At 43.5% G+C, this 12,783-nt stretch overlaps 1 protein-coding gene and 1 non-coding gene across 2 annotated transcripts; both read right to left on the minus strand.

The window, feature by feature from the left end:
- Positions 1 to 468: 468 nt before the first annotated feature.
- On the minus strand, positions 469 to 540 carry trnaq-cug (transfer RNA glutamine (anticodon CUG)). Its single transcript has one exon. It is a non-coding gene; the product is annotated as a tRNA-Gln (tRNA).
- Positions 541 to 4,942: 4,402 nt separating this feature from the next.
- Positions 4,943 to 11,781, minus strand: LOC132983805 (calcium and integrin-binding family member 2-like). Its single transcript, XM_061050336.1, has 6 exons — positions 11,513 to 11,781; positions 11,155 to 11,189; positions 9,373 to 9,484; positions 8,183 to 8,330; positions 7,727 to 7,922; positions 4,943 to 5,765 (listed from the first exon to the last, which is right to left on the minus strand). The coding sequence occupies exons 1-6, from the start codon at positions 11,561 to 11,563 to the stop codon at positions 5,744 to 5,746; spliced, it is 564 nt and encodes a 187-aa protein (XP_060906319.1). The 5' UTR covers positions 11,564 to 11,781; the 3' UTR covers positions 4,943 to 5,743.
- Positions 11,782 to 12,783: the final 1,002 nt, after the last annotated feature.

Here is a 12,783-nt window from a genome sequence, read left to right on the forward strand (position 1 = left end):
TTCTCGTTGGTGTGAGTTGTCGACAAATGTTTTAGACAGCATTGGTTGTACGGTGACAGCCAAACACAACAACAACACAACATAACATGTCATCACCAGAAACTCATCCCACTTTAAGACTTTAAGACAAGATGTCATGGACTGAAGTCCATCCTGAACAAACTCCAGAACCCGCCCTTAGCCCCTGACCCCCCCCAGGGTCACAGCCACCTGTTCGTAGATACCCAGTAAGGAGAGGACCGCCATCATACCTCACCGACTTTTAATAATGTGAACTGACTGAAAGGTATAATACAAAAGAAAGATTTGAGTTTGATTGGTTAGTAGTTATTGTTAAAAAAAAAAAAAATAGTATAGAAAAGAGGGTTGTAATGTTTGTTACTTTAATCATTCATGTTCAACTCAAATTTATCTGATCCTTAAACACGTCTTTCCCCTCACGATGATTTTTCAAAGAAAGTAAAAGTCAGGTTCCACCGAGATTTGAACTCGGATCGCTGGATTCAGAGTCCAGAGTGCTAACCATTACACCATGGAACCATGTGTCCTGCGCACATCCCACATAACATTTTCAATTAGTCTGTAAACTTGATTTTAGTCACTGTAGTTTAGTGTCTTAGAACACGAGATGTTGTTTTGTACTTACGCATTATGCATTTGATTTATATCTGCGAGTGGGTTTGTGATTTGTGGCTGTCTTACGTCACTTCCTTCTGGCTGAAATGTTAAAAAAAAAAAAAAAGGCTGCTAACGATCTGAGAATGAACCAAACCAGATTTACTTCATCTTTCTGAGAAACCAGGTAAGAATCAGACAATTAGGTTATATTTATTAGCACGTTAGCCGATAATGTGCAAAAGTTATTTTGGCCTCAGATTTTCTGTCGAATATTTATTTACTTGAGAGTAGCCTAAGGTCAAAATTAACGTTTAGTGTGTATTACACAGATACTGCCATTGCCAAACTACATCTTTAACTCTTAAAAACACTATTAGGCTATTTACTTTTTGCAAGAAACAAACTTTTGAATGACTATAGCCTAAATACTGAACGGAAAACAGAAAAAAAGTGTGTCTTTATAGTGTCTTAGAGCCTAAAAAACACATTTATTGTGGATTTATCCTGGAGAAAAAGCTCTTTAAACACTAGAAACATAACAGAAAAATACATTTTAAATCAAAATTTAACTGAATAAGGTCATAATGCCTAGATTTTTTAGTTTTAGCCTGCTTAGTTTAACCCATTTAATCGTTCACTGATTTATTCATCTTATTTTTATGAAATTGGGATGATCACTCCTTTTTTTTTTCATTTCCTTTTTTTTATTATTGGTATTGTTTGAGTGATTAATATAAATGATTCTCTCTCTCAGTTTGCAGTCCCTCCTCCCACCACCAGGTGTCAGTGTAACACAACAGATGACCTGAGAGGAGACTGATTCTGTACCTTAGAAGCTCAGGTAACACACTGCAGGCAGGTTCAATAAGGAATTAAGCATGATGTGGTGTGAGGTGTGGAAGAGTGCACTCACACAAAGAACTAAAGCAATAAATGTGCAAGTTTAGTGTTGGTCAGGCGGATGGAGAGAGAGAGAGAGAGCGCGAGATTGGCACAGGAAGCTGGGCTTTTATATCCTGAGGGGAGCCATGGACCCAGGTGCTCCAGGTCTAGCAGGATATAGGGATCAGAAACGGTTTAATGCCAAATGCATTTACACATACAACGAATTTGACTCCTTGTTTTGGTGCAAAAACAAAACGCAAAGGACTAACTCCCACTCCCAGTTCTTTGGTCGCCCACGGCCCTGTTCTCAGCCTCCTCGCCCTTGCTGAAACGTCCAACTACAGCAAAGTCGTCAGAAAACTTCTGAAGGTGTCAGGACTCAGTGATGTAGATAAAGTCTGTGTTGTGGAGGAAGGGAGACAGGACCGTCCCCTGTGTGGCCCCGGTGTTCCTGAACACTGTGTCTGACTCACAGTGTTGTAAGCGTGCACATACTGTGGTCTGCCAGCCAGGAAGTCAACAATCAAGGACTCGAGAGGAGCCTGGTCACATGGTCAGGAGAAGTCAGGAAACATGATTCTCACAGTGCTGTTCGGCATGTTCAGGTGAGTGTCGACTCGGATCAGCAAGAAAGGGATGGCGTCCTCGACTCTCAGGATCCTGCTGCTCCTACACTCACCTGGACAAGCCGAACAGCACTGCGAGGAAGATAGGACAGTGGTTTGTCATTTGTAACTCAAACAGTGACAGATCACACACGTGTTCTTTGTTAATGTTGTGAGTGTGCTGCGAGTTCATTCAGTCAGTATTGATCCTGTTAATGAGTGTTGTTCAAAAAGCACTACAACAAATGTGTCTGTCGGAGAATCAGAGAGCACTCAGACTTCCTGTATGTTTCATATTCAGAGAGAGAGAGAGGGAGAGAGAGAGAGAGAGAGCAAGCGAGCGAGCAGCGTAAAGTGGGTGATATTAGATTCATGTGTAAGCTGAAGCTGTGGATCCATGGACGTGTCCGCAGGAGGAAACTGCAGAGTGAAAATCCTGCAGACAGAAACGAGATCGATCCGCCTGAAAAGATGGAAACATGAGACTTTGTTTTGGGGGGGAAAGCAGCAGCATTAACAGGCGTCGACTCTGCAGCTCAGACATCGAAGCTGAGGGTCAAACATGCACAACTACCAATGTCACCTGTACACCTGTGATGGAAAAGCACATTACGTTATCCACACATATGATCTATCTGACGACACCACACAAACTGACCCAGCCTGGATGTGACATATTGTCTGAAGCTCAACCAGGACAAAACAGATGTTTGAGTGTCCATGTTGTTCATATGAAGGATGAGAGTGTTTTGGGGCGAGGCTGATTCGACGGATAGGTGAGCGTGTTATAGCTGACTCCGTTGTTCTGCTTCAAAAAGACCTCTTCAGAAAGCAACGAGTGACATCACTGAGGCGACGTCCATGTTTTATACAGTCGATGGTTGCAAGAAGACGTCTAAATATTTCAAATCAGACGTGGAAATTAACTTACTTCCAAGTTGACTTATAACCTCAGAGAACATTTTCAGTCCCAGTTAAGAGCTTAGAGTGTTTTCTTTCCATTCTGTAAAATTGGCGATGAAGTAGCGTATATGCTTTATAGGCAGTGGTTCTGAACCGGTCTAGTCTGAGGACCCACAACCACCTCCTTTATGAAAATCAGGACCCAAGTTTCCAATGACGAAACAAAGAGGAGGGACTTTTTTGACACATTATTTTTTCCAGTCACATGTTTGCGACCCAGTGAAAACGGCTCCGTGACCCACTTTTAGGGTCCCGACCCACCAGTTGAGAACCACTGCTTTAGCGCGTGTATACCTGTGTTTTTTAACAGTTCGCTGTTGCAACCAGGTAGGAGGCACAAGAATGCATATCCTCCTCAGAAGCCAATATTGACACCTCTAGTTTGAAAAAAACAAGCCGGTAATGCGGAGCCCAAACCTACAGGTGGAGTCCAGATCTTCTTTTATACAGTCTCTAGTGATGATAGGAGGGGAAATGGACATTTATAATTCCTGTTGTTTCACATTTCCATCATCGGTTCAATTAGACAAATTAACTTGAAAATCCTTGCACTTGTCCACAGCTCAATGTAACCCTGAATGTAGTGTTCTCTCTACCTGTAAGTCAGCTCAGTCCTCGTCAGTGAAACATTAAAGTGTTGATTGATCTCCATACTTTCCTGCACCAGTGACCCTCTGAATGTGGCGATCAGTAAAGTGATACCATCCTCAGGTGAACACAGCAGGTCCAGCAGGCAGCGGGGGCCGCGCGGTAGCCGGCAGTTAAAAAGCCGATGTGCTGCTGCAGCAGGAACACGGTGATATAACCACAGTTGGCTGCTCACGATAATCAGAATAAATGTCCTGGTGGTGTTTCAGTGCTGCAGGGACAAGCCTCCACCTGAACTGAACAACCTCTGAACAGCAGCCTGAAACCTGAGACCACCAGCTGCTGCTGCTGCTGCAGCAGGAGGCTTGACAGCTCATTCAAAAGGCCCCTTCCTCTGTCTGTGTCAACCCGCATTCATCTTATTTCCTATAAAAGGACAGAACAGATGACTCTCATTTATCTGGTTCATTTTCAGTGTTTTCAATAAATAACCTTCCCGCAGTGCTCTGCCCGCTCTGAGACATTACAGCATGACGGTAAGTGCTACAGAGGCAGAAAGATCAGACAGAAATATCCTTATGAAAAGGATTAAACACTTAAATGACCATGTAGCAGCTACACGTTTGAGTCCTCTGTATTATATGACTAATTTACATCATTGCTGTAGAGTTTTGAGGTTTTGATGTTTCACAGTGTTTCTGAACATATATTTAGGTAACCTGAGTGTCTACTGACCCACACAATGTGAAATAAACCCACCCAGTCCTTTGTTTGTGGTCTGCATAAGTCTTACAACACAGAGAAAAATGCTCTGTTTCAAATGTGCTCTCCTTGTGATGTCACAGTGGGATTCTGGTAAAAAAAAATCCCCTCCCCTCCCCTGGTATCTCCACCCATGGACTCCAACTCCAGCCTAGAACAAAACTTTTGCGCAGCTCCGCCATTTTTATTCTCGCTACAGAGGAGTGATGTCTATCAGGAATACTCAGGGGGGGGGGGGCTCGTTACATTTAAAGAGACACACACACCAAAACGGAGCGTTCTGAGAGAGCTGGTTTATACAGGGTCACAAACCTCCTCTGGTGCTTGATTCATTCTGTTCTAGTGCAACTTTTGGGCCAAGATGAAGGCGACGCCACAGACGGCCTTCGGTGTGTCAGGGTCTTTAGTTTAGACAGTAAATTACAGGTGAGACGACCAGAGACCGAGGAGCAGTTTGCCCGTAACATCTCTCGACCTGAACCTGAAACTCTACGGAAAAAAATCTTGACGGAGCATCGAGCAACAGAAAAATCTTTTATTTGATTTCAAGCCACAAAACCTTTTCTCTTAAATGACTGAAAGCTCTACTATAAAGTCGGTTGGCAGCAGGAAAAGATTTATCAAAGCCGAAGTTTACAAGTGAGACGACAGAGAGCCCTTCCATCAACTGAACTACAGTTTACTATGATTGTCATTAGGCACCAGAAAACGTTAAACTAGACCAGGTGTACAAATTAACCACAGCTAGAAGCCTTTACAACATGCACTTCACAAAGAAAGATTGCATAGCTCTTCACTGTTTTGCCCTTTAAATCTGTGCTTGTTTAAAAGAATCCAGTCAGTGGATCTGGCCTCTCTGCAAAGCACTGAAGTCAAAAAAGCCCTGTTCCCTTTACTCTGCAGTGTCTCCACATGTGTCTGAGGGGAGCAAACCCGTCCATAGGAGACGTCCGAGCTGCAGAGAAGGTATAAAATTAGCCCCATCTTGGTTGTCAGTCCTTCTCGTGAGTTTATAAATTAATGAACAAGAAAATAGTTTCATGCAGTAACAACTTTTTTCAAACTTCCACGTCTCTCTGTAGGACGCGAGTTGGCAAGAAAATAGCCTGTGCTTCTCTGAGTCCGGGCCGGACTCTGTGTCAGGTCTCGGGTTCCGCTGGAGAAGAAAGACTCTCCACCGGCGGTAGAAAGGACAGGCACTGAGTCGAGGTGGTGTCTGAGGTTCAGGTGGAGGTGGAGTTCTGGTGGAGGGTGAAGACCGGTGGAAGCAGGAAAAACAGTCAGAGTGAGATGTCTGTCCTCTGCAGGATCTCAGCATTGTCTCATATTCGTATGTGGAAGTTACTGCAAAACACAAAAACATGATGATGAGCTTTAAAACAGTAGAGACAACCGATAGGGAAGATTCATGCAGCTTCACTTAAAAGAGCATAGTCCACTCATTCAGCTAGTTAGCCCTGATCTCCGTCCCAGCAGCAACAGTTTCCAGCTCCCCAGGGTGTCCTTCAAGCTCTGAGTGTCCCTCCAATTTGCTTAGCACATGTCCCACCTTAACTCAGCAGCTGAACAAAGAGGCCCCACATTAATCCACCACGAGCAAGCACTTGAGAGCACAATGAAAAACCTGCTTTTAACAGGCAGAACCGTCAAGCAGAACCAGACTTGTTCTGGGTTTTTTCCCAGATAGGATGTGACAGAAGACCTCCAAAGATAGGTACCCTAACCAGATGCCTGACCCACCTCAACTGGCTCCTTCTGATGCAAGAGTGGAGGAACTTACACAGTTTGAGCACAAGCAGAGGAAAAAGGCTTTGAGCGCACAGTGTTTCATGTTGTTTCCTTCTTTTTTTTTTAAAGCTACCTGAGGAAAGACGTGGCACCAACTGATCAACTTGTTGGATTCTTCGGTCCCCCAGTAAAAAAAGATGTGTGTCAGTCCATGTAGAGTGACTGAGCTGACCTTTCATAAAGGTGCATCAGAATACAGAGCTCTCTTTCTAAATGTAACAGCTCCTCTCTATCAGCAAACACTCGAACACAGCTTCATTACAGTTATCTGTCTGGGCGCCATGGTAACGAGAACGCAGAGGCCTCTTTTCCAGCCAATCTGTCACCAGATTTATGACTGGAATCAATGACTGGATAAATCCTGTCCTCTTCCTGTTCTTCTTCATCATCCTGACTAAATGAAGACGTGAGAACACACAACCACAACAAAGCGTGCAGGACGAGGGGGAGTATGTGTTTCCCTTTTTTTTTTCCAAGAGGGTATGAAACACGGCTTCTTCATTTCACCTTCAAACTCTGAAATGCTTTCTCTAAAAACCCTGCCCATGCACTCGAATAGTCCCTGCTTGTGCTTAGATTCTCACTGCTATACTCAAACTGTTACTGCGCTCACGCTGTTTGTTTTCTGTTCATTTCCTGTGCAAGCAACAATTTTTCCATTTCCACATTCAGATCCTCCGTTGACATTTGACAAAATTCCTCATATCAAGAGTTTAAAGCCTGTTACCAAGACAACCAGCAAAGTCCAGGAACTACCAATCCCACAATCCATTGCGAATGATACCTCTTTTTCTTTTTTTGCGTGTCTTTATTGTAGAGATAGGACAGTGGATAGAGTCAGATATCAGGGAGAGAGAGAGAGAGAGAGAGAGGGGAAAGAAACTTAAATGAAACTTTGGTTGTTGTAACTTGTAGTTCGTGTTGTGTGAACATGTAAAGTTAGGCTACATTCACTGCAGCATAGCAAGGTTATTCGTACATGCTGGCCTGCTAGCTAAGCTATCATTTCACACAGGTTGCAGAGAGGCGGGAAACATTGCCATGGTAACAGCAAGCTCCACCAATCGGAGACATCGCTGTGACACTCTGTGATCGTTCGTAGTGTAGTTCTGTAGTTCTGCAAATTAACTTTTTTTTTTTTCTAAAACGAGGTTGATGTCATACAAGCTTCTGTCTTCTGCAGGAGCATGAACCATCGTTTCAGACTCGGGTAGCTCGGGGTCAGTCTACCTTGGATGGTTGTGACATTATGGCTAATAGTCAAATCCACTAGGGAGAAAATGAATGGGATTTTTACTTTCAGAACCACACTGTTGAGCTGTATAGTTAAAGCACAGGCAGAGTGAATCAAAGTGCAAGCAGGGAAACCATGAGGGTCCTACAGTCTTATCTTTGGGTTTAATCCCGGAGATTTCAGTCTTGTTGATTTGGCGACCATTGTGGCTGTACAGCCGGTGACTGCTGAGTTGTTTCACGCAATGTTTGATTCCTGATTTTGAGAGAAACCATAGACGTACCTCAGGAAGTCGGGAGCCTTTGAGATCATGTTCTCGAAGTCTGAGAAGGAGAGCTTGCTGTCTCCGTCGAGGTCGGCCTCCTCGATGGCTTTATCGCACACCAGCGTGACCTCCTCTGGGGTCAGCTCTCCTTTGGTCAGCTTGTTCAGAGTCTTTGTCAGGTCTTCCTTGCAGATGAAGTTGTCCCTGTTGTAGTCTGAAGATTACAGTTCAGTAAACATGAATGAGTAACAAAAACTGAAATTAAATTGGTAAGATTTAATCATTGCCCTTTATGTTAAGTTTAGGAACATAGTATAGCTAAAATACGGTCTCTAATGTTATCTTTTCCATCGTTATGTTGTTATTTTTCATGCATTTTTGTAAAACCAAATTTTAATGTTGTAAAGAAATGCCGTCACAGTGACCCAGCATCAAAAGGACCCGGTTTAGACTGTTCAGCTCTGAGGGTCTCACCGTAGATCTTGAAGGCGTAAATGGTCTTTAGCTCTCTGGGTGAAGTTTCACAGAGAGCAGAAAACATGTCGACAAAGTCGTTGAAGCTGAGGTTCCCCTGCCTGTCCTCTGAGAACGTCTCCACGATTCTGTCTCTGAACGGGTTCTCCTGTCAGCACAAACACACACACACAGCAACTTTAACTACAAACACAATGAAGTATGTATTCAATGTTTCATTTATACGTTATTTAACGTAACTAAAGGAGGCAAACATTTCACAGCTAACAAGATAACCATTTTGAACCGAGCTCTCTCTGTCAGGGGCGTTTCCAAAGGGCCCACCTTGAATTCCTATTTGCCACCCCAAGATTGGTAATTGCCTTGCCAGAGGTGGGACTTATGTTGAAATTCTCTCTGGATGTTTTGCAACAAGCAGCTCATAGTTTTCAGTGTGCAGATGTTTTTCTGCAATTTTTTAAATACTTTAAATTGTGACTTTGGACGTACATTTTCAAGTCCTTGAAGAATTACACTTAGAAGATGTATGTTGTCCTGATCTTGTGTTACTTTAAAGTCGATGTGATTAGTGCTGACAGCAGGGGTGAATAAACGCTCTTTATTTTATTTATTTGTATTTTTATTTTATTTAACCTTAGACCTGGCCAAGACAGGCAGCATCAAAAACACACAGTTATAGACAGAGACACAAAGACAGACAAAGTGCAATTTACAAAACATTACATTTTGCATAAAAAAATAGAATCATCTATGAGTCAAATCTGTGAGTCAGAAGTTCAAGCAGTCGAGCTAAAACATCAGCATCCAATAGAATCTGCTTCCATGTCTTTGATTTGAGATTTAAAAACCTTTAAGGACACCAGCTCCAGGTCTGAGGGTGCAGGATACCCGAAAGCACTTATCCCAATTTATTAGTGTGTGTGCACAAACTTCAGGCCACCCCTGCACAAGTTTTGTGCCACCCCAGTCCAGCAAGTCTGGACACGCACCTGCTCTCTGTAGTGCACAGTTTACTGCCCTGAAATGTATTGAAGAGTGTTTAAAGCTCATTTACATATTTGACTGAAGCAGCATGGACTGAGCTCGGGTCGTCATTTTTAATTGATTTTCCGTTTTACTGTCCAAACCCCACTCTGACATGATAAGATGCATCGTGGACAACCTGTGCAGGTGTGTTACCAGCTCTCTACCTTCAGCTCAGGCATGCTGACGATGAGCGTCAGAGGAACGCGGATGTCCGGGTTGTTGGTATAATCCAGCGGCACTAAATGTGGAGCCAGCTCTCGAAATCTGCCATGTAACCTGCAAACACAACAAACACATGGGTCACACCTCGGGTGTTCGAGCAGGGGAACCTTCTCTACCCACCTCTGAAAGCCAAGTTACATTGTAACTGAATACGAGGTGCAGTGTTGGATAGTTTCGAAGCCTGGAAAGGTTTTAAAGGAAGAATGTGAGACTTTTTGACCCAGTAGATGTCGCCCTTGAGCACCAGCAAGAAACCAAAACAAACTGCTGTTTGGCTGTATGTGTCATACTGAGCCTCCGCTAACTTCCAGCGACACACCTGCGGCACGCTCCCCTCGCAGACGAAATTGTCCTTGGCTCGAGATGATCGCCTGTGTCCTGCATTGTTGTGTTAGCATGCCAATGTTAGCACACTTTAGTTAGCTTGTAGTGAGTATGATAAGCAGGGAGTATGTCACTCTTCTTTTCCGCAGTCCTTGACTCAAACAGCTTTTTGTTCACAAGGGGAGGAGTCTGCCTTTTCAGTGAACACCTCCCTGTCCGACCATTATCCCCGCCACACAACGTGGGGTAAGAGAGACAGCCCCGCCCACTAGCTGCATAAGAACAACCAAATCGACTTTGAGATGCATAACTTGATTTTTGTTTTTTTGGAGGTTTTTGAGCACTCGTCTGCTGCTGTCTACGGCCCTGCTCGTGAAACAGGGCGGGAGGCGCGGGATGGTGTGGAGACAGGAGTGGAGGGAGGAGCTTGTTAGAGAGTTTTGGGTTTTGATATGAAGATCTGCTCTGAAAGTCAAACATATAAGCCTTTTTATCAGCAGCATAGTATCTCAATTTGAGGGCATATCTTAGAGATTCCATGCTCAAATTGTGTAACGCTAACCTAAAAACTCTTCCCTGACACTCAAGAAGCCCCTGCTTGTGCTTCGATTTCTCTGCTTGGACTCAGAGATATTGTTGCTTTCACAGTTTTCCTCCACTAAAGCTTCAGACTCTTGTCTAAAAGTTGTGTGCAATCTGTACAAGTGTCAATATCCTGAGTGCAAGGATGTATGGTTTGAGCACAAGCAGAGCAAATACAATCGCAAGCAGGGGTGTTTTTTTTTTTTAGGGTGATAACATAAACAGTAAGTAATTCATGCTCTCAAAGTGAACGACGCCACTCGTATAGCAGCTACACTGATCTTTCATGAAAGCAATATGTGTTCTTGAATATGTTTGACTTCTGGAGAATTGTCTTCTCCTGCTTTCTTTTAACCCTTCGCTGCAGTTCTTGACTGGGAGAATTGTAAACAAAGGTTTTTAATTGGTCTGTGTGTCGTAAACGGCTTTGTCAGAATCAGCCGAGTGACATTCAAATTCAGTCTGGTTTGCTTTTGTAGTCCGTAAAGAGGCGTCAGGATTCAACTGAATGTGTTTCATAACCAGCTTGAAAAGTACTCGCAGTAAGTTTAATTGATGAAATAAAACATCCTCAAGTTAGAAAGACAGTTTGGCTCCACGATGGCGGCTGTACTGAGGGTAAAATGACAGATCCTGGATCCGACTGATCTCTGTTGGGTGTCAGTGGGTTTAACGAACAGACAGGCGTGGCTGTTATGTAACAGTTCTCCTCACACTCAGCGGACCATCATGCACCTCACCTGAAGGTTTTTTTTTTTTGGTGTGTGTGTGTGTGTGTGTGTGTGTGTGTGTGTTGAGACCTTTGACAGTAAACTCACCGCAGGACCTCTTTCCTGGTGAAGAAGGTGCAGTCCTGTAAACAGACAGAGTCACAGTGAGTCACAGAGATGCTGCTCCTCTGGGAGGATCTGCTTTCACACCATCAGTCAGCCTCACAGCAGCATCATCACATGCAGCAGGATGCAGAGGGAGGCTGGAGTTTAGCCAATCAGCAACAGGAGAGACACCCTGCCCTGCCCGCTCTTCTTTATTCCACTCTTTTGTATTAAATTGAATCACAAAACACCGCACGTTCACCTGAATAAAAGTGGAGGATCATGAAAGAAACACCACTGCTAAGATCTGAGTTTGTGTTTACGGTAATAACCGGTTGTCAGCGCAGTGTGAACACATCACCTGATACGCCTCCAGCTGCTCATCGGTGAAGGTTGTCTGCTTGTTGCCCATCCTGCTCGGCTGACTTTCCCATCACACAGCTGCATCAGTCCCCGCTGCTCCCCAAGATCTGTTTAAATCAATTTTATAACGACATGTCCCGGTCCGACAGGTGGTCCAACATTCACGGTACTGGTCCGGATTTAATTCCGCTTCGTGTCCTGGTCGCAGCGCAGCTCTCATCTGCCGTTTCAGCGCAGAGAACAAATGTGATTTTGACGCCTCAGCGGTGCGGGGAGGAGGCGGTGCGGGGAGGAGGCGGTGCGGGCACCAGAGTGCTGCCTTCAGGTGCTGCTCGTACACACAAGCTCTCATGAGGGAATGAGTGAAGATCTACTGAGTGGGAATGAAGATTTATCTTGAAAAAATATATAAAATAGAATATGTGTGGGTACAAAAACACATGATAAAGGAAAAGTACCTTGAACACTTTTTATTTATAAGATTTAAGACTTTATCTTAGAGGTTTAGACGTAGCCTGCAGGTGTAAAATGTGAAGCCAATGCCCAAGCGCCTTAATCCTGCATTCTCACTATTGGCCAGCAGGAGGCAACGCCAAATGTTTGGAGGCAGAAGTCCGCATCTATAGAGGTCTATGGGACAATTAGACAGAATTTTACTTTATTTATTTACTTTGTATTTATTTTTTCTAAAGAGTTCAGGGTCTAAATCACCATCTTCTGCAACACAACATATTATTATTTTATTTTTTTTAACTTTGGCCTCATTTATATTGAAATAGAGGGTAAAGTAGGACATGTGAGAAAAAGCTTTTGGAACAAGGGCAACCTGAAAATATCTTGTTTAGTGTTCTGTGAGACAAAAAGACTACATGTGCGTGCAGTGTGCAGTTCTTTTTTTTTTTTCAATAGCACATTTAGTTAAAAGTCTGTTTTGCTGGTCTAAATTAGCAAACCAATAAACGTCTGAGTTACTACTATCTTGCTAATCAGGCTGACGCTGGCATTAGCAGATAACTTACCGATTTCCAACCCTCACTTCTTTCCAGTCCTAGACATTTGTCTGAATAGGCTTTTGCACTTGGCTCAGAAAAAAAACGTAACTGACTTAAACAAGATGGGAATGTCAGTAATGCCAAATTTGGGGACAGAAAGGGATGTCAGAGTGTTCCTGCCAATCTTTTGACATTATGATGATAACATTTAATTTAATATATTTGGACCAAAAACTGCTGATTTTCATTTTTCAGGCCTTGTTCAGTGTATAGATGC

The sequence above is a fragment of the Labrus mixtus genome, chromosome 1 (genome assembly GCF_963584025.1).
Source record: "Labrus mixtus chromosome 1, fLabMix1.1, whole genome shotgun sequence".
NCBI lineage: Eukaryota > Metazoa > Chordata > Actinopteri > Labriformes > Labridae > Labrus > Labrus mixtus.